Below are 22,208 nucleotides of genomic sequence, written 5' to 3'. Positions count from 1 at the left end.
TGTTTGATCCGAAATATATTCCAAAATCCTCAAACTCTTATGAATTCGTTGTTAGATGTTTGTGATTCTATGCCCTGGTTGGATCCCCGGTTTGTGAACGATACCCTCTTGCTTTATACTATTAACGATGCTTACAGGGTTAATATTGATCTCGAGTAATCGACCCGATCAAATGGCGCCGTTGCCGGGGATCCATCTTTATGGATCTCTAATCTTTTAATTTCGAATTCACTGTTCATATGGTAAATTTGTATATGTTTTTTTTGTTGTTGTTGTAACATATAGTAAATATATCTTAGGTTGTTGTTTTGGTGATTGAGTGAATGATTGTTGTAGGTTGTAAATCGAACGGAATATGTAAAGTCTATTTTGTTAATATTAGCCTTAACCCCTCATGTTTTCTTCCAAAGTTTTTGCATGAGGTTGAGGGCGGCTTTTATTAACACTTGGTGATTTGTCTAACACCCAAGTTTTAGTCCAGCTGAGTAAGGGGCACGCTCTTTTATTACCCTGGTGCATGAGACCAAAATTGGATCTCAGAGAACTATTGACTGACATACATCTCGGTGATGTAGTCGATAGGGAGTTCGCTCTCCGTAGTTCAACAAATGAGTCATACCATGTTCACTATCTCTAATTAAGCTATACGGCCTTCTGAAACAAAGACTTGATCTTGTGTCTAGGCATCCATACTTAGGCCGCACGTCCACCTCGGTTTACAACTTAGAATCAATCAATCATTCAATCATTGAAATAACAAAAAGAACTTGTGAATTGTATGAACTTTGTAAACGTAAAGAACTAACTTTGTCCTTGGTTGTTTCTTATTTCTTATTTAATTTCATTATATAGGGGTTGCTTGGGTTTAAAATTGATAAGATAAATTTTTCACCCTAATAATAAATTTATTAAAATTGATAGAAAGCAGGGGTTTGCTTGGGTTTTATATGTTTACTAAAGGCAGGTTCACTTTATAAATAAATATGTCTATATATACTTCAAGGTCAGATGGATATCACAGCTGTGAGAACATAACTGCAAAATAATGTCAATTCAAGCACTAAGAGTGATGACCTTGTCAGCCAGACTGGAGCCTCCTGACTCTGTGCTTGTTCTACTAGACGAACAATGTCTGCCATTGCAGTCTCACCACCAGGTCTCTGCACTGCAATTGTCAGACTTCCGTTGATATTTATGCTTCCAGCTGCAACTTGACTCTGGCATAAACAAAACGTATTCCAATGTCATGATAAATTCATATAACACATGGAAATTAGGTAAATGAAGTAATTTCTGAATAAAAATGAGGCCCATTCTGAGCAAGCAGATATGTACCCCAGGTAGTTTGGTCACAGGCAATGGCTCTCCAGTAAAACTTGACTCATCAATGGTACTTCTACCAGCTTTAACAATTCCATCTACTGGAACACGGTCCTAATGCAATGGGAGAAGTGAATTCCTTAAATTAAAAGAAATTGTATTTTAAACAAGAATTTATTATTCACAAACTACTATGTTTATGATCCCAGAAATTGAAAGCGAGAGCTAATTAAACAAGTGGTTTCCCACGGAATAAAAGAATAATTCCCCAAAAGCAAAATTCGATTATGGTATAAGTGAGAAAGCTACACATAGATAATGTTCAAGGGAAAGTACAAAACAACAAATAATAAATGACAAGTTGACCATACTCCAGGTAGAACAATAACTTGATCTCCTGCACAGAGGCTGTTCGATGGAACTTCAACTATGGTTTCCGAATCTTTAACACCATCATTGACGAGAAGACGAGCTTTTGCTGGTAAAATACTAAGAAGCTCGGTCATATCACTGCTTGCTTTAATTTTAGCTCTTTGTTCAAGATTCCTCCCCAGGAGTATGAATGCTATCAACATAATTGGTTCCTCAAAGAAAGTCTTCCAGCCCTGCATCCAGAAGCTAACATTGAGCATTTGGCAAAAGAAGCAGCAAGAAGAGTACAGATCTGTTCCTAGACATCTCTATTAATTTAGAAAACAAAAGGGAAAAGAGTGAATTTAAATTTTAAAATTAAGGTAATATATATATATATATATAAAGAAGACACAATCCAATCATTGGCTAGTCAGTCTATCAGGTAACTCAATCCATGCCACCAAAATTTCTCCACACAGCACATCTTCAGGTAACTCAATCATATCACCATTCTAGCAACAAATAATATTAATGAGGATGTATGATTGTATAAATGCAGTCATATCAGAATCTAGTCCTAACTTTTCTCTGCGTTTTTTTTTCTCTCTTTCTCCTTCGGGTAATCTCAATCATATCCACCATTCTAGCAACAAATAATATTAATGAGGATGTATGATTGTATAAATGCAGTCATATCACAATCTAGTCCTAACTTTTCTCTGCGTTTTTTTTTCTTTCTCTTTCTCCTTCTCCTTCCTTCTTTCTGTTCCCTCTTCTTCTATAATTAAGATTCTAGCATTCTTAACCTTGAGAGTTGTTAGCATATATAAATATGTAATTTTGATTATGTGTTTTATGATCTTTAAAATAATTATGTTGATAAGGTAATAATAGATCATATTTTAGATGTTTGGGCATTCACATAAAAGATGCAAGTACAAAAAAACAACACCAACTGATAAAACATAAAAAATGTGTTCCCCAGCATCCTAACTACTGTGGAAGGGGGGATTAAAACACTGGACCTTTACCAGCAATTTGCTGGAGGAAAAGTGAGGAAACCTAGAATGTCAAATTGCTGTTCATCATCTTAACAACAAAGAATTCAATTAGTTCATCCAGAATCAGTAATTAGAACTTCATAAATGTACACAACCCATAATGAAGAAGACGATTAGCACCAACCAGCTTTGGTATGAAGGCAGCTAAGGAACTGACTGTAAATGAAGATAAAGCCCCAAGACCAACTAAAGTATTCATATTTGGAGCCCCTTTAACAAGACTCTTCAAACCATCAAGGATAAGCCGACGCCCAAGACCAAGCAATGTAAATAAAGATAGAGACATATGGAATCCTGTTGAATGAAATCCATGGATCCATGAAGCAGTAGGTCCAAAAAAATGAGATAGATGACCGACTAGGCAGACAGCACATAGAGCCCAAGAGAAAGCAAGCTCCTGACCTAACCAAAAAAACAAGACAAATAGCAATTAGATGCACCATGCAAAGCATAAAAATAAAAAAGTAAACATCAGTAGTAAGTGCTTCGAAGCAGTTTGGACACACTGATTTAAATCTATCAAGTAAACTAGAGATGCTCACTACTTAAAGATGTCTACCACTTTCTTTCAGGCGTTTGCGCTTATCTTCCATTTTTCCTTCAAACATTTTCAGAAAACTGTTTCTTCCTGAATCTGCACATAAGGAATAACCAATTAGCACTAAAATTAAAGATATTTGTTCATACAGATGTGATGTATGGGAACAAAAAAACATTCTTTTTTACAGACAAAAATATTCTGAAGATGCTGGATAAAACTCTTAAAGAAAAGAAAGTATTTTTCTGTCCTAAGCAAAACCGTATTTTGTCTCCGTTACTGAAAAATACTTGTGTTCCTCTTGATGTAGATATTTTCAGATAAGTAGCCAGTACTGCATGATGCAGTAAAATAACAGCCTTCGCACATGACCCAGCACTCAAAAACACATCAACTATCATAGAAAGGAGTTTCCAGACACAACCTACAATACACAAGAAAGGTGCAGCATCTGATATATGCGATGGAAGGAGCAATTCTAGAAGTAGAATATACATATACAAAAGCTCCTCCCACTAAGGGATCTCTATTTTTTGACTATTTGAGGGATTGCTAAAAGACCTACAATTCAATCTCGTTTCTACAATATAATCGTGCATTTTTGAGGTCCTTGGTTAGAAAGTAGATCACCTCTGCATATATGATATGGGAAGTCACTTAGCACATACCATAAAATATCATGATCACAATGATCAGTTCTCAGTAATATTGTGTTCATCTTTCTTTTTGATTCAATTCCAGCTTCAATCCTCATTTCCTTTGCATTGGATCCAACAAATGAAAGATTTGCTTTGTCAAAAAGGGATGGAGAAAAAGATGTCTTGACCAGAATTTCCCAAAACTTTTCTAGCGAGTCCTCCCATGGTTACCAATAGAGGAAGCTACATGAAATAAGATGGATTTTGTATTGTACCATCCAACTACTTCTTAGGATGGCAACAGCTATGATCTTGGTAGATGCAGTAGTAAAATCAGGCAGTGAGAAAGGAGAATGCTCTATAGGAGTTACCAATTTGAGCTTTAAAGTAAAATATAGGGAGTGACAACACAATATGAACTCAGCTTCGGTCCTCCGAAGAAAGTCAGGGAAGTTGTATTTAGGATCGGGCATATAAAGAGTTGATAATATATAGCTAGAAATTGTAGCTATACCTATAGCATTCTATACAGCAAAGTGCTGACTACATGTTCATGAAAGAGAAGATAATAGATGCTTTAAATAATTGTGGACAAAATGTAAAGAGTATATACCAAGATCATCTATGCCCATATGGACAAACAATCAGTCTAAATCTCAAATACAAAATACAACAAATTATTTGATTTACGGAGTCCTTAATTTCCTATTAACATCTAAGAGATCTCTAAGTTCATAGGCTGGAAGTGAAACTGCACATTCTCCAATAAATAGGTGATCTGCCACAGAATTTCCCTCAAACCAATCCACCAAACGGTTGAGGCTACCTAAAGGAGCAAGCAAGTTGTATCAATAACAATGTTTAAGCCTCTATTTTTTCATCTAAGAAGTTGGAGAACTAAAACGTTATTTGCATATACACAACACTGAAATTAAATCAAATGATATTAGGACATACCATAAAGAATTATGGTTGACCCTGGAAAGACATGTTTTCACTTTTATGGTGATATATCTCCTTGTGTAGCTCCCTGACCTGCCACTTAACCCAGAACGCTTTACATAATAAAATAACAACCCTAAACAAATCATTACATCTACTGTGATTTTCAGATATTGGGGTGAGAACTAGACAACCAGAAGTAGAAATCTAAGTATTATCAAGGAATAATTCACGAAGCTGCATAGTCAACAGGCCAAAGAAACTGTTATCATGCAATAATATTGTTTGTTGACATAGAACAATAAAGGGATTTGTTACTAGAAGAGTAATTAGAAGAGTCGGCAGATTAGGGTTGTAATCAGAGACAGAAGCCTTTTGAGGTCTGGATATGGACGGAGCTCTACAGAGTTTTAGATCAGGGACAAGAATACAAACAGAACTAAACCATTGCCCAAAACAGATGGTTTAGTTCTGACAAAATCTACCTTATAATTTTTCTATTAGTCGTAGAAGTTAGATCAACTAAAATCCTAAGTCAAAAGGCTACAGGCAACATGGAGCAGTTATATAGTCCTTAGCCCCAATAAATACACTAATGAACCATTGTACACTATGTACAGTACATTAAATGTATACGATGTTCCAAAAATTGATCAGAAAATTTTATAAAGAAAAACAAGGGAGCTAGAATTGCTGTATGCATGAACCTACCTATATCAGCTGATAACATTGACTGTGACAAAATTTACCAATCATACAATTTCGAATATATAAAATCAGACTTAATAGATAGTTGATGCTAATGAAATTAAAAAGTTTCTTATCACAGAATTTTTTTCCAATCATACAATTATGAAAAAAAAATCAGATTCAATAATGAAATTAAAAGAGTCTTACCACGAATGTTAGAACTGAAACCACAATTAGTCAAATGCTTTGCAAGTGTCTCCCCCAACTGGGTTTGCCAGTTTGGTGTAAGCTTGGCTTCAGAGACAGGCCAAACAATTGCCACCTCTGTCGTAAGATTTACACTCGCAGATGACACCTGCGGCTGCCATAACATAAAAAAAAATAAAAATAAAACAACAAGCGAAAGCAGATTAACTAACTAATGAACCTAAAATTGCTTAAACTTGACAAAAACAACAACCAAAAAACAGAAGGCAAGAGTAATTCAATCACAATTCGAAAATCGAAACCGCACGACTTACTTGGCTCTCTAGAATTCGCTTCACACTTGCTGCACAACCTCCGCATGTCATTCCCTTTAGGAAATTGAGCAAACTCCATGACGTCAGAGATCGATCGATAGATAGATACACAAATCAAAGAAACACAGAGGAAATAAAGAGAGAGAGGGGCGCATACTCCAACATCGAGCATTATGACGTCAGTTGACACGGCAGAGACCTCACCGCCGCCGCTCTCTCCGCCGAAGCCGCCATTTCCACCGCCGGAAGCGAAGGACGCGTGGCTGCTGCCGACGCACTGTAAACGACGCCGTGTGGCAGGATCAACAGAAACAACGCCGCACAGGCTCTGCCGCCGCCTGAGAAGGCCGCCGCGCTGCCTCTGGCAGTGAAACGCGGCGTAGTTGGAAGTGAGGCGATTAGATATCAGTCGAGCGGCGAGGGGTTGAGCCGGAAAGATTTTGCAGAGGCGGCGGTTGAGGGCTTTGGTGACGGTGAGGAGAGCCAAAGCGGTGGATGTGGTCGTGGCGTTCAATGTTGACTCCATCGGAGAGAGAGAGAGAGATGATGCCCAATCCTCTCTTTCCTTCTTTATCTGCTTTGTATGCAATGCTGCCGTTGAAAAAAGATAACTATTACAAAATTACTAATAGGTACACTTAAGAGTTTTGAGCTCATATGATTAGTTAATTACCGCTAGGCACCGTTGTGTTTGAGAAAATATTACTGAGGGTCAGTATATGGGAGCCCAGTAATATTTGATTTTTTAAAGATATATGAATGCAAATATATACGAGCATGTATTGAGACATCATTAGGGTTTTGTGACTTCCTTCTCTCCTCTCTCTCGCCGCGCGCCTCTTTTCCTCTCTTCTTCTCTTCTTCTTCTTCTTTCCCGAGTTTCTTCTCCTTCTTCATCTGCCGTCACCATCTCACCAAGCCACCACCACAAAACGAATCCGTCATCCAAAACCAAGAGACGTTGGAAGTTTAGGGTTTTAGAGATACGGCGATGGTCGACGGTGGTAGCAGTGAGCAGTCACACAAGGCACATAGGTCCCGGCAGTCGGGCTCTAAGGCCGACAAGAAGCAGGAGAAGAAGAATAAGCAGAACAAGCCCCAAAAGGATCAGAACCCCAAGGCATTCGCTTTCAAGTCAACAGTCAAGGCCAAGCGTCTCCAGTCTCGCGCCGTCGAGAAAGAGCAGCGAAGGCTCCATGTCCCCACCATTGACCGCTCTTACGGCCTCGAACCGCCTCCTTTTGTTGTTCTTGTCCATGGGCCTCCCAAGGTATATATACCCTTGGTCATCATCATGCTCAACTCAGTTTTTTGTTTCTTTCAATTCTCTGAAACTCGATTGTTGTTAGGTTGGAAAGTCTCTGTTGATTAAGTCCCTGGTAAAGCATTATACGAAACATGATTTACGCCAAGTTCAAGGCCCTATTACCATTGTAACAGGTGCCTAGCTCTCTTTCCTTGTCTGCCTCTTTCGCAATCATTCGTGACTTTCGGCTTATCCCATTTTTTTGGATTGTTGATAGGGAAGCAGAGGCGGGTTCAGTTTGTGGAGTGCCCCAATGATATTAATGGTATGATTGATGCGGCGAAATTTGCTGATTTAGCATTGCTTCTTATAGATGGAAGCTATGGCTTTGAAATGGAAACATTTGAGTTCCTTAATATATTGCAAGTTCATGGCTTCCCAAAGGTCATGGGAGTTCTCACTCACCTTGATAAGTTCCAAGATGCAAAGAAACTGAGGAAAACAAAGCAGCATCTGAAACATCGTTTCTGGACTGAAATATATGACGGGGCTAAATTATTTTATTTGTCAGGTCTTATTCATGATAAGTAAGTATCCACTTGTGTGTTTCAATTGATGTTTATGGTGTTAATCAAATTTTTTATTTTCTTTCCTCTTCCCATCTTAACAACTAGGTATGTCAAACGTGAAATTCACAATCTGGCTCGTTTCATATCTGTTATGAAGTTCCATCCTTTGTCTTGGAGAACTGCTCATCCGTATGTTCTTGTAGATCGTTTTGAAGATGTAACTCCCCCTGAAAAAATGCGCTTGAATAACAAGTGTGATAGAAATATCACACTTTATGGTTATTTGCGGGGGTGTAACATGAAAAAAGGAACAAAGGTAATTATGATGCTTTTTTCCCCTTTGGCTTTTGCTCATTTTAATTGAAATATACTCTCTTCTTTGAAGACCAGATCAGTACTTGATTCTAGGTTTTGATATAGTGTTTCAAGGGTTTCCCACCAGGAGCTGTAATTACAACTTTTAGCCATATCAGGCTTTCCTGCCTTGTTTTTGAAAGGAAAAAAAAGTATCTGTATATAATTTACAGGATTTACTACCAACAAATTTGTGTGATTGATTGTAATGTCTCTTATCATTTTGGATAGATTGACAGTCTGGTAAAGAAATAGTAATAATACAAATTTTGAAGGTTGGCCTTAATTCTATGAGCATTTACTTGCTCTGAAACTAGGTTTTATGGATGTCATGTCGTTCCATTTGAATGATATATGTTTCTCTTAGGTTGTTCACGTAGGTGTCGGTGATTACAGTTAAAATTTAGTTGGTTTGATTGGAATGATATATTTTACTGATGTGCATTGTCTATCAGATTCATATTGCAGGTGTTGGTGATTACAGTGTTGCTGGAATGACGGGCTTAGCTGATCCATGCCCTCTACCCTCAGCTGCCAAAAAGAAGGGGCTGCGTGATAAAGAAAAATTGTTTTATGCACCTATGTCTGGACTTGGGGATCTCATGTATGACAAAGATGCTGTGTATGTAAATATAAATGATCACTTTGTTCAGTTTTCAAACCAGGATGAAAAGGGGAAAGCATCGAACGGAGGTTGGTTTTTCTTTTATGATAAATTCTGGTATAATTTAATATATGACACAATTAAAAATATTTAGGATTTAATAACTAAAGAATAACCTTGTATACTTTAATGGGAACTTTTTAGTTAACATATGAACCTCAAAGTGGCAACACGAGTACTCAAAGTGGTAGATCATACATACATAGAATAGAACATGTCTGAGTAATGTTGATGGACCGTGCATTTACCTTTTGTTTATATTCTTTGTGTGATTGTTTGGAAAATACCACATTATTTCTAGTGCACTCAGTGTCACCATTTTGTTCTTTAGGGTGATTTTTTTTTTCTGCAAAATCAGATTTTCGACCTCTTTGTCTATTTCCATCAATTTTATATGTTGGAAACTTGGCTCTCTGTCACAGGAGAGCTCGAGGATGTGGGTGTGAGCATGGTTAAAAGTCTTCAAAACCCAAAATATTCGCTTGATGAAAAGTTGGAGCAGAGCTTCATTAACTTTTATATCCAGAATCCGAATTCGGAACCTCAAAACAATAAGAAAGATCTTGACAAAGCCAGAGAAAGTATTCGGATGATAGAGCCTTTGGAGGAACATCAGTCTGAGGAAGCAATGATAGCTGGTGGCTCTGGTCAAGGATGTGAGCATGGTGATATTGATGGGTCAGAATCAAAATCTTATCAGAATGATGCTGCTGCTCAAAATGTTGCAATAACAGAAAGTGACACTAGTGAATCTGACAGAGAACATGGTGATGTACTAGATCAAGATGTTAATCTTAAAGATCACTTGAAGGAACTTGTTGAGCTTCACGATGGAAGGCCGAGAAGAAAAGTTGTCTTTAAAAATGATCGTAATCCTACCGTCGTGGAGGTGAGCATAGCTTGATAGCAAGTGTCTCTCCTAATATTTAGTTTGCATAAATTCCTGAAATTAGAATTTGATTGTCCTAATAAATAGGGTGTCTACATTCGTACAAGTAGAAATTGGTCGTCCATATACTGTACTATACACTTAAGAGCTCTAATAGTTTTTGATACTTGGGTGTTTTTCTGGAGTACACATATCTGTGCTAGAATCACAGTAAGGCTACTTTCAAGTACTGAGTATGATGATCAGATATGATCCCCTTCCTTGTGAACTTATTGGCTTTTATCTAACGATCGTTATGGGTTGGTCATGGTTTAGCACCACCATTTTTTTTTCTTAATGATCCTTTTACTCTATTTTGTCTTCGCAATATGCTATCCTGGTAATAAGTTTTTGATTGAGGATTGCATGTATGCTTTATATTGTTGCCCCCTTTTACTAGATGGAATGCCCCTTGTTACGACTGCCATGATCTTTGTCTATAGAACTTATGTTCGATGCTTCATTATAGGATACAGAAGATTCGGAAGATGATGACAACGGTGGGGATAATGATGCAGATAATCATACCTCTTCTGGTTCAGAGGAAGATAGAGATATCCATGAGACATATGGTACATATTTGCACTGTTAGTTTTGTATGTAATAATGTTCTCATTTTGAAGCAAGAACCATTCAAAGGTTCATAACCTTTAGAGCCTCTGTAACCTGGTTGGTTTATTTTACAAAGCTCCGAGTTATATGCTTTTTTAAACAAACAGTAATATAATAGATTTGTAGTGGATAGTTTCAAAAATTCTCTTCACGAATGGCATTACAATGTTTCTATTGTTGTTCCATTCACAATCGGTATTTTATTATCTGTGTAATGCGTTTACTGTTTTTGACCTCCTACTAGATGACATGGGAAACATAGCAAAGTGGAAAGAGTCTTTGGCAGAACGGACATATTCGAGACAGACTACTAACCTTATGCAACTTGTATATGGGAACTCATCATCAATTTCAACTAAAGCCACTGAAGAACAAGACAGTAGTACAGATGGGGAAAGTGATGAAGATGACTTCTTTAAACCAAAAGAAGATGGAATCAAGGTTTTTTGTGGAGAATGCTGTTTATAATATTTGCATCTGACAAATTTGCTGGTGGGCGTTGTTGTATCATTTTCTTCGTTTGTTTTTTGCAGAAAAATAGACTAGAAGAAGGAATTCAGAATGTTGAGGACTCTTCCAAATTTACAAATCCTTCAATCAAAAATTGGAATGATAAGAAGCTTATAGAAGGTGTGCGCGATCGTTTTGTGACTGGTGATTGGTCAAAGGCTGCTAAAAGAAATCAAGATTTAGGGGCTGCATCTGAAGATGAAGATGCTGTCTTTGGTGACTTTGAGGATTTAGAAACGGGTGAGAAGCACGATGGGTATCACATTAATGATACAAATGAAGTTGCAAACAGAAAAAAAGCTGGCTTAGATGAAGAGGAGCGGAGGCTCAGAAAGCTTGCTCTCCGTGCCAAGTTTGATGCTCAATATCCTTTTGACACTAAACGTTTCTTATAGTTTTCGATCCAAAGAAAAGTTCTTGTGGCTTACTTTTTCATTTGTGTTTGTGTTAGGTCGGTGGGTCCATATTCAAGGCTCTTGTTAAATAACGTTTTTTTTTTGTCCTAGTTAAAGGGAATGTCTTTTGTGACCTTAATAGTATCTACATATGATGAACCTGATACAAGTGACGAGGAACGTGATGATACTCACGTAAGCCAGTTTGGACGAGATCAAGCTAAAGAAAGCAGCTATGTTGACAAGGTAAGTTTCTGTCCTAGATCCAAGATCATTTCTACACTTGCTGGTGGGAGCTTATGCCAAATTCTTTCAGCTGAGGGAGGAAATTGAACTTCGGAAACAAATGAATTTAGCCGAACTCAATGACCTTGATGAGGACACCCGATTAGAAGTAGAGGGTTTCCGGACAGGGACTTACCTTCGGTTGGAAGTTCATGATGTTCCTTATGAGATGGTTGAATATTTTCGTCCCTGGCATCCTATTTTGGTTGGAGGAATTGGTCTTGGGGAAGAAAGCACTGGATACATGCAGGTAACTATAAATTGAAAGTACCATTTATTGGTTTCAAATTTCTATTGTTTTCTGCTAGCTCTCCCGTTTTGCTCTGCCAATTTAATATAGTTGCTAGCGATTAAACAATTAGAACTATACACTTGGGCCGGTTGTACAATAAAAGTACTTATTTTATTTTATACCGGCTCTCCAGTCCGATAGGGTTACTATAGTACTAGATAACTTGAGGCACAATAAGTGATTGTACTAAAGCTTAGAGTATGCTAACGCGTAGGTGATTAACTTTTTCTATGTTTTTTTTTTCTGACAAGAAACAATTTATTCACTAAATAATTGCTGAACTGTCCCTGAAACAAATTTGACAAAGTACTCTGGACTACAACATTTCTCTTCCTGGAATATCTTCTTCACCTATAGAGGAGGCCAACCCCTTTTTTCTAATCAATAGATATATAGCTTGAATTAGTGATGCTAAAACCAACTCTTTTCATTTTAGGAAAGCTTATCTTGAAAATCTGAATGATAGTTGAAAAATTGTGTTTTAAGCTGCTCAGATAAAAAGGCCTAAAGAGATGCTCAAAAACTCAATTCCCTCTCATAGCTCTTATGACCGCGCACCACGGCAGGCTTCAATGTTTTTTCCCCTTGTGATCTATTACCACCTTTGGTATAGCTATAACACACCACAGCCTAAATAATTTTGCCTTTTTTCACATGTCAACAAAGTAGATCAGTCTCCCCTTCCCCAGGGATTTGCACAACAGTTCAGTCGGGTGAGATACAGTTGTGTGCACTTCTCATGGACACAAAGCCATCCGGACACTTTTGACCTTACTTTTCCTAACAAATTTGTTCGCACAAAGACTGGTTCTGAATCGTCACAAATTAGGAAGATCTGAATCCTCCGAAGGTGAAATTCCAATTGTTCATGAGCACTTGTATTTATTGGTTGCTGAGCCCTGAAACACTTGTCTTAGGTTATGAAAACTCTGATCATTTTGATAAAATTCATTTGTATTGTAGGTGAATTGTAAGTTTAAAATTTTTACCTGTCTTTTCCAACTACTAGATCTTCAATAAGTGTACAATTCCTTACTCTGTCTCATAAGTCTGCTTAAGAGATCCAGAAAGTGTTCCGGGGATCACCTTGTCTTACTCCTCTGAAAGCTAATTTTTTTCCTTGGTCTTCAGTTTTTAACGTTGAAAAAACTTGTTGACCTCTGTCAACCGTCCTATGGTTTTTCTGTTTATTTTTTTAAATAATGATTCATAATCTTGGTTCTTTCTCAAAAAAAAAAAATCTTGTTTATTCCTCCAATTCCCAACCTAGATTTTCCAAGATATGTCTAGATTGTACAGGTTACTGTGTATGGCTGAATTACACTGGTCATAGGATTCTTTTAATTCTTCAGATATATTTTGACGACCAGCTGGCCTTTTTTCTTATCTCGTTAAACACCTCATTAGTGAATAAACTGCAAATGAAATCTTTCTCACTTCTCTGAAAGCACACTGAGCATGAGAAATAGTATCACTCTAAGCATGGGGTGATTAATTGATACCTTATAAATAAGAAAGAGCTATGAATTGTACTATGTTTTTTCATCCGAGCAAGAGGTGCCAGTCCAACATTAAGAACTGTAGTGAAAGTTTGGATTAATTCTTTTGGAATGTGGTCTTCTGTTCTTACCAGTCTCACAGGGCTATAGATTGATCTATGTTTTATTCATAATGAGCACTCTGTAATAACAATAGCTTGGTATTCTAATGTTGTGATCAATAATCCTATAACTTGGAATGTTTCATCTTTTGCAATGTTGTGTTTTATTCTACCAGGCCAGGTTAAAGCGGCATAGATGGCATAAGAAAGTGCTAAAGTCCAGTGACCCCATCATTGTATCTCTTGGTTGGAGGCGTTACCAAACAATTCCTGTTTATGCCATTGAAGATTGCAATGGAAGGCATCGCATGCTTAAGTACACTCCAGAACACATGCATTGCCTTGCAATGTTTTGGGGCCCGCTTGCCCCTCCCAATACTGGCGTGGTTGCTTTCCAGAATTTATCGAACAATCAGGTTTGGCCATTCTGTTCCATTTCTGTTAGTTTTTGCTATATATGTAGTACTCTATGTATGCACGTACAAACAAATGGAAAACTTTTGTTTCATTATCTATGTAATGTGAACATAAGCTGCATCCACATTCCATATATAATTTAATGGCATTAGATCACAAATTTGTTTAGTAAACTTTAGGCACAGAATGTTCTATTGCCATGAGTAAATCATGTGCACATTAATTCATCATTGGTCAACGGTTACTGTTTTACTGTGTGGGTTGTATGTTTGCTAGGATTAACTGGCAGTGACATAAAGAGGTATAAGATTCTTTGAACTAAAGTGCAATGGTAATGGGTAGCACCAGTTTATGTTTTGAGAAACCATCCTAACCATTTATTTTATCTGATTACTGCATCATGGCCACACTCGGATGTGGGCATTTTAGATTTCTGTATTCTGCAAATGTATTGAAATTTGGATTGCTGTTCTAAATTTTTGAAGCTTTTGAAGTATCATCATTTCTACATATTGGATCTACTGTAATCAGTGTTGTTTGCTAGAAAAAGCCTGATGTTTCTAGAGGAGTTAGAGCATTTATTTGGTGCTTTCTGGGAAATGCTTTTTCTTTGAGTCTGGTCCTGCTTTTTATAACTTTTAGAACTTGATTGCGTCAAATATGGGACTAGTTTGTGTTAGATAATGGAACCCACGCCGAGGGAGGACAATTATAAAACTCTGTTTTACAACTGCACGAGAAACAAACGAACCCTCTGGTATATACATTATCCTTGTAGGGTTGGTGGTGTACATGATACTTTGTGGAGAACTAAAAAGAGATTGATAATAGCTTAGTGTTGATGGTGGTTCAAGATAGATCTCTAAATGAAGATAGTTTGGTGCACAAATGAAATTTCTGAGGACGTCTGTTTTTCTTGATCCATACTGATTCAGTTGAGTACAGGTGCACCACCCCTGTAGCTTTAAGAATATCAAAAGTAGATCCATAGAATGTAGGGTTTATTTCAAGTGGTCGTTGTTGTAGTCCACAACGGACAGAAAAACAAGTACAAACAACTGTTCTCAGTTTGCAATAGAAACTGAAAAGCTCTTTTTACCAAAGAGAAAAAAAAAGGAATAGACGGAAAATCTCAAATTACAGTGCCTCAACCCTGACTAGTCACTTGTTCCAATTCCACAATTGGTAAACACTATTGACGCCTTTAAAGCACAGTTCACCTCTGGTTATTTTATTACTGGATTCCAGATTTCTGTTCCATCTGTTTTCAGAAATAAAAAGTCGTGCCCCCTCTTGCCAAAGTTATTTATCATATTTTTTGTATTTAGTTTTCTGATAACAAGTGTGGTTTTATATAACTTCATGCTTTTTACGGTATTTCTTTTGGTTGGCCAGGCAACGTTTAGGATCACCGCCACGGGAGTTGTGCTTGAGTTCAACCATGCATCTCGAATAGTGAAGAAACTCAAACTAGTTGGTTACCCTTGCAAGATATTCAAGAATACAGCACTTATAAAAGATATGTTTACTTCGGATCTTGAAATAGCACGATTTGAAGGTGCTTCTGTCCGAACAGTCAGTGGCATCCGGGGGCAGGTGAAAAAGGTACGGTGCATGTGGGGAATACCCATCTTCAGTCCCTTATATCTACTGAAGTTAGTTTGTCCATGCGAATCTGTTGCTTGCTTTTGCTTTCCAAAACCATAATTCATGGATCTTGTTGGTGCATTAGCTGTCTTTGTTTATGTTATTGTGATAAAATGATTGCTTTCAATGCTGGTATTGAATGATGGCAGAATAGACTTTATGAAATATTTTGAGGTCTTTACTGTTGCACTGGCATTGTGGCCAGATATCGGTTTGTATGGTCCGTGATGCTGATTATTTCTGTATGGTCTGTCCAGGCTGCAAAAGAAGAAATTGGTAACCAACCGAAAAAGAAGGGTGGACCACCAAAGGAGGGAATTGTTAGGTGCACCTTCGAGGACAAAATCAAGATGAGTGACATTGTGTTTCTGCGCGCGTGGACTCAAGTTGATGTTCCTTGCTTCTTCAACCCATTGACCACATCTCTGCAACCTCGTGATGTGACCTGGCAAGGGATGAAAACTGTAGCTGAGTTGAGGAGAGAACGTGATATTCCTATTCCTGTTAACATAGATTCACTTTACAAGGTATGTCTGATAAAAATGCGCAGTACAGCGACACTTAATCGCAGAAACTATACTTATTTTTACTAAATTAGTCTGTTTGGTTAGCTAAATTAGTCTATTCGCTTTAGCAACAGCCAAATGAAAGGAGGCGGAAAAAGTTCAACCCGCTGGTGATTCCTAAAGTGATCCAAAAAGGACTTCCATTCAAATCAAAGCCCAAAGATACACCGAGTAGAAGGCAAGCTGTTGTGAGGGAGCCTGGCGAACAGAAAGCTCAAGTTCTGATTCAAGATGCCAAGTTAATCAATTCTGACAAGGTAGACTAATATTGTCTTTGCAAACATCATTGTGATGGTCAAATTTGTTATAAAATTGAATGTGTGCACACCACTAAATAAGTTTTTCACACACGCTCACACATGAACACGCACACACATTGGGGTTTAATTTACGTGGTAATATCTCCATGGGCGAAGATTTATTTGCTTGATAGTTAACACAATAATACCTGATGTGTAGTGATTTTATTAATATATGTTTAGCTGAGTATCAAACTGTCAACTTCACATGGTCTTGCAGTTAAAGACGCGCAAGATTAAGGTTGGGAAAAAAAGAAAAGAAATTGAAGTACAGAAAGCCAAAGATGAGCAGGTGTCAAGAAAGCGCCAGAGAGAAGAACGACGTGAGAGATATCGGGTGCAAGACAAAGCTCAGAAGAAAACGAGGAGACACTTGGAGTGATGCTAGTCAGCAACAATGTTTTGGTTGAATAGGTGGTGTAGCAGTAAAGAAACAACTGATGCAGAAGTATGAAGAACACAAATTTGGCTTTTTTATTTCAATTCGATTTGATGCGAATATTTTAACTTCTGCTACGAATATTTTTTATTTATCAAATATTGCAGACGTTTCATACAAATTAATGGGCAATGAAATTTCCGACTTACCAGCCACTTCCGGATCCTGATGGCCCTTTGCTCTCATATGATCCTTCCACGCTTGATCTCTTTCCTTCTTCAATTGGACTTAGATCTGTTGACTCACGTTTTTTCTGAGATTGCTGTGCAAATGAGATATGTAAAAACTAAAAACTGCTTCTTGATCCAACAAGTGGACTCAGATCCTCTCCTCATGAGCGTCTCTTCATATTGCCTCATATCTTAATTAAAGCCGTTAATTTAATGATTAAACGGAAAAGAGTCAACTTGTATTTACAATTAACATTTTTTAACATTTTCTTATTTCCCTTCAGCAAAAGCTGCCTCTTCTTCTCTTGACTCATTTCCGTCGACGTCCAACTTACCTCCATTCTCCAAAACAACAAACATATGAAAATTTAAAGTGATATATATATATATATATATATATATATATCAATGAACGAATTAAATCTGTTAAATGTAAACCGTTTATGTAGATCTCAATTTTGAAAGTTCAAACCATTATCAAATTGAATGAAATTTTGCATAAATGATCTTGAATAGCATACCTAAATATTAAATCACATGTGAAGAAAAAGTTTGACCGAAAAGTGTGTTAAAATTGGAACTTCACTATGTAAATTTAGAGTGAAAGTTTACTCTAGACAAGGACTGTATGTTTCAATTACAAAGATTAAATTGTTACCCACATCAACACCTTTCTTGATTTGGGATTCAAAATTGATAATTCGATTATAGGCATGCCTAAAGAACGCAGGTTTCCCTTAGAAGTCCACCTTTGATATCAAGTTGTTGAAACATCACCAAGTCGACATTCTGATTAAACAAGATTTTTTTTTTCAAATCTATTTTATGGGCACATATTCATAGATCAAAACAAAATATATAATTAGCGTTTGATGTCCTTGTGACTGAGATAACACATTTAGGGGAAGGCAGATGGGTTTAACAGAAGATAAACACCGTTTTTGTATACCAAACACCCAAAATCTAGCATGAGCTGCTGTGGTAATTTTGGTGAACTCGCCGGAGCTGCTAGTGGTGCTTATGGACTCGTTGGTGAGAGAGAGAGAGAGAGAGAGAGAGTGTGTGAAATTTAATTTACTTTTTATAGTTAGTAGGGAGAGAGAGGGTGACTATGTTCATATGGGGGGTTTGGAGAGTGAAATTGAATTCACTATAGGACAAAACTTAGCAGACCAGCACTGGTCAGCTTCAACTGACCACGGCTAATCATATCATAACACACGGAAATATTTAATTATTATTTTCTAAAGCAGTTTAAGAACGAATGATTTCTATCTGAATGCTTCTTCTATACCTTAGTTGAAGCTTGGAAATTGCTTCTCTCTTTCTATGTGAAGCAATAAACAAAAGGGAATGAAATTTAAGGGTGAATTTGAGCTGTGCTCATGGAGCTTAGTTTTGGAAGAAGAGAACCATGGATTTGTCTTAATTGGGGAAGGAGGGAAACTCAGGCACCTAACCTAAAATCTGGGATTTTTCTTCCCTCTCCTCGCCGAAACAGTATGAATACTTCAATCGATAAAACCTCACCAAATTAACGGCAGTGTTGCGAGCCATGCAATCCCACAGCCCATTAATCTTCATTCCTCCGAGCTATGTTGTCAAGTTTGGGTTCGCAGAAGCTTTTTCAGGTTAAGAGCAGTTGGTAGATACAAGAGTTTCACGAATATCGATCACAACAACAAGATGAATACATCTTATCCCAACTTTGAGTGTTGCCGACTTGCCGTGGAAGAGATAGACACAAGTAGAGAAAGTTAGATGGTGATGATGTTTAGAACTCGAGCTGAAAACAATTTAGAAAGAAAAAGGCCAGGTGTCATGATTAGATTGGCCAGGGTCAGCTAGAGCTGACCAGGGCTGGTCTGCTAAGTTTTTTCCTTCACTATATATAATTTGGTGCCTACTGTTCATCTTCGAAGGGGAGGGACTGTAGCTAAGGATTCAGGCTACTAATGAGCCCTTATTTCCCTCTTATTTACGATCTTGCCATTAGAGAGAGAGATAGAGAATGTGTGTATGCGAAATTTAATTTACTTTTAATACTTAGTAGGGTGAGAGAGGGTGACACTGTTTATATGGGGGGTATGGAAAGAGAGAGAGAGAGAGTGTGTGTAAAATTTAATTTATTTTAATTCACTATATATCATTTGGTGTCTACTGTTCACCTTCGGAAGTATACAGTAAGGATTTGGGCTTTTAATGAGCTCTTATTTCCCTCTTATTTACAGTCTTGCCATCAACCTGTCTACAAAATAGAACAAACCCATCAGTTGCACGTGTCAAGCCTCCTAATTCTCTAGGTCGGTCTCGACTGCTTTGTTCTCAAGTCTACCCAAACTTCTACCGCCTCTTCTCTTCGTTCTCAACTCTATCGCTATGTCCTCATAATATCCCGTCAGTTGTTAAGGTAAAGTTAATTGAGATTTTTGAATACTTTTGTTTTATTTTCGCATCGATCCCTTTATTTTTAAATCGGTTCCTTAAATTGTTGCGTTTTTTCGTTCTTTGTTTGTTGTTTGTGATTGTTGTTGTCACATCGTAGAAAAGGAAAATGACCGTATTGAAATGGTAATATAGAAAGTTAACAAGCGAAGCTAATAGCTCCACACGGGTCTGCACTTGTTCTTCGTCTTGTTCCTACGCTCCTACTCCATGCTTCAAGCTTCTCAAGCATGGACAAGGTGTAAGGTGAAACCATGCCATGCACGCCCCTGCCTATAGCATTAGCGAGGGTGTAACAGTTTGTGTGTTGGTTGGTTGATCACATGTACATATTAGATTAGTTTTACTTTCTGTTCTTAAACCAATTCGAAACTCATAAAACCTAAACCCCAATTTGCAATTTTGATGTTTACTTGATTGTGTGACCTTCCCTATATTTAGGCCCCCGGGTTTATTGATGGCTAAATAACACGCCTATCAGGCCTTCATTATCCCATCATCAATATATGTATAGTTGGATACAATTGTTCATGTATATTGGTTATCACTCTCCACTCAATCGTACTAAAATACAAAAATTGATGGTTGTCTTCACAGGATTAAGAAATTGATGTTGATGCCCTTATATTGTTTACTTGGTCCTCATACTGAATTTAACTCATCTAAAGTTATCTTTTACCTTTCAGTGATTCCTTAACTCAAAATGTGCACTAGGGTTCAAATTTTCCTAAGTTCAAGTAGGAGCACCACCACAAATGAAGGTCGAAAGGAACCCAAACAAATTGCTTTCAGGATATATCAATCGCCAGTTAATGGTCAGTTATTTTCGTAACTTGAATAGTTGGAATTGCTTCTTCTCTGTTGTGTTCTCTTCCTCTTTCTATGCTGTTGCTGATTTGTTTAGCGTTTTTTTTTAAATCTTAGCAGCTATTTCTTTGGATACATACTACTACAGGCTTTTATTAAAATTTCCACCATTGTTTTAACAAAGGCATTCCTGCAAAAAAAAAAAAGTAATGGTTCTCAAAATTCTATTCTAATCCATAATGACATATTGAAAATAATATCAAACGTAGTTACTTGATTGATTTTCTTTTTTGCCACAGGAGAACCACAAACTTCAACACTGCCAACTAAGCCATCCAAAAATAGGCAGCCAACTTTTGATTTCTTAATTTGTATATCATGATGACGACATTGGTTGATGTGCTTAGCTTTTTGGAATTAATCTCAAGAGAGATTTTAAATACACACCCCAAATCTCTTAATACACACTCATACTTAATACATCACTTATTTCAATTCTCATTCCAATATTTTTAATATGTCATTATTAGATATACAAGGATACTTTTACAGTGATTAGTATATATATATATATATTAACATCGTATACATGTTCATATCGATTCTTATTTGTTCTTACGAATCATTATAGATTGCAATTTTTTTTTTCAAATTCTTTAACCATAAAAATGATAAACAACATGAAATATATATATATATATATATATATATTGATTGTTTGAAGAAGATGAATATTTCTTTGTTAATAATGTATGAAGATGAAATTTAATGAAGGATGAAAAATCATAATTCTTTTTCATGAATTACTTTATTTGGGACTCTAAAAATAGAAATGATCTTTTTCGGTGAAAATTAAGGAATGAGTTGATTGTTTGAATCTCCCACTTAATTTTCCATCAAAATATATACTAATTTAAATTTCCTTGTAAATTTTCTTATTTTAATTGTTTCTATAAATAAATTCTTAGTTTTGGTCATTCAACATACATGCAAAATGTTATTTAAATTGAATGATAGGGGTGTGTATCAAGAGTTTATAGGTGTGTATTTAAAACTTAGGTGTGTATCTATATGTGTCATTTTTTTTTATAAATCATATTAGGTGATGTTGAATATGATCTGTGTATTGTTTTGTTTTGTATTTTGAAACCTCCTGATATGTTATGCTTTAGTTTTGTGTGGAAATCAGTGAACCTTCATCTGTAATCACTATGTAACGTAAATATCTTTATTAATGTATATGTACTTATTTATAAATGATCGAGCTCTTACAAATATATGCAAGTGCTGATGTTATTTTGACATTTTAGCGTAAGACACAGAAAATAAATAGTGCGATTACAAAGCCGTGGCAAAGCGTAGCCACACTAACTAGTCTAGTTTATCATTAATTTATGTGAGAAGTGGAAATCCCATCGGCTCCTCACATACCATTGTTTTGATTAAAAATTTTGAATATATATTCTTCATTTCGTGGAGTGTTTTAGATCGATCCCCACTAGCTAACTCGTAGTGTCCTAGGGCTGGGCGCGGGTTTAGCCCGAGCTATTTTTTTCAAGGCCCGGTCCCGGCCCGGTTGTAGTATGACGGGCCGGGCTTTATTCTTAAAAAATCAGGGCCCAGGTAAAACTCGGCCCGGGTCAGTTAATTGAAGCGCCCGGGTAAAACCCAGACCAGTATCATCTGGGCCTAACTCTGTTTTTGGTTATGTTCCAGTGTTATTATATCTATTCTATAACTTTAGGATCACATATGAAAGCCAATTACATAATGACACGCAATGTCCCGGGTTTCCGGGTTTTTTTGTTTAAGGATTTGAAGGCCCGGGACCGGCCCGGCCATAACAAAGCCTGACCCATTTATCACATGACAACACACGAGCCCGGAAAATAATCCGGT

At 37.0% G+C, this 22,208-nt stretch overlaps 2 protein-coding genes across 4 annotated transcripts; one reads left to right on the top strand and one right to left on the bottom strand.

The window, feature by feature from the left end:
• Positions 1 to 976: 976 nt before the first annotated feature.
• LOC126784921 (copper-transporting ATPase PAA1, chloroplastic) lies at positions 977 to 6,654 on the bottom strand. 2 transcript variants are annotated; one of them, XM_050510472.1, is made up of 8 exons: positions 6,222 to 6,654; positions 6,065 to 6,118; positions 5,751 to 5,904; positions 3,295 to 3,369; positions 2,860 to 3,137; positions 1,710 to 1,925; positions 1,336 to 1,434; positions 977 to 1,217 (listed from the first exon to the last, which is right to left on the bottom strand). In XM_050510472.1, exons 1-8 carry the CDS (start codon positions 6,588 to 6,590, stop codon positions 1,005 to 1,007), a joined length of 1,458 nt encoding a protein of 485 aa, XP_050366429.1. In that variant the 5' UTR covers positions 6,591 to 6,654; the 3' UTR covers positions 977 to 1,004. The 2 variants fall into 2 exon arrangements, with proteins under 2 accessions (XP_050366429.1, XP_050366428.1); XM_050510471.1 differs by having other exon boundaries at positions 981 to 1,217; positions 1,692 to 1,925.
• A 213-nt stretch (positions 6,655 to 6,867) lies between these two features.
• On the top strand, positions 6,868 to 17,050 carry LOC126784919 (uncharacterized). Of its 2 annotated transcripts, none has more exons than XM_050510469.1 (16): positions 6,868 to 7,334; positions 7,414 to 7,504; positions 7,588 to 7,897; positions 7,985 to 8,195; positions 8,689 to 8,926; positions 9,320 to 9,786; positions 10,295 to 10,397; positions 10,682 to 10,878; positions 10,971 to 11,315; positions 11,496 to 11,588; positions 11,659 to 11,877; positions 13,696 to 13,935; positions 15,332 to 15,541; positions 15,841 to 16,110; positions 16,224 to 16,406; positions 16,669 to 17,050. In XM_050510469.1, exons 1-16 carry the CDS (start codon positions 7,056 to 7,058, stop codon positions 16,828 to 16,830), a joined length of 3,618 nt encoding a protein of 1,205 aa, XP_050366426.1. In that variant the 5' UTR covers positions 6,868 to 7,055; the 3' UTR covers positions 16,831 to 17,050. The 2 variants fall into 2 exon arrangements, with proteins under 2 accessions (XP_050366426.1, XP_050366424.1); XM_050510467.1 differs by having other exon boundaries at positions 16,218 to 16,406.
• Positions 17,051 to 22,208: the final 5,158 nt, after the last annotated feature.

Source organism: Argentina anserina, chromosome 2 (assembly GCF_933775445.1).
Source record: "Argentina anserina chromosome 2, drPotAnse1.1, whole genome shotgun sequence".
Lineage (NCBI taxonomy): Eukaryota > Viridiplantae > Streptophyta > Magnoliopsida > Rosales > Rosaceae > Argentina > Argentina anserina.
Note: the sequence above shows the minus strand (reverse complement) of the source record. Positions and strands in the feature narration are given on the sequence as shown.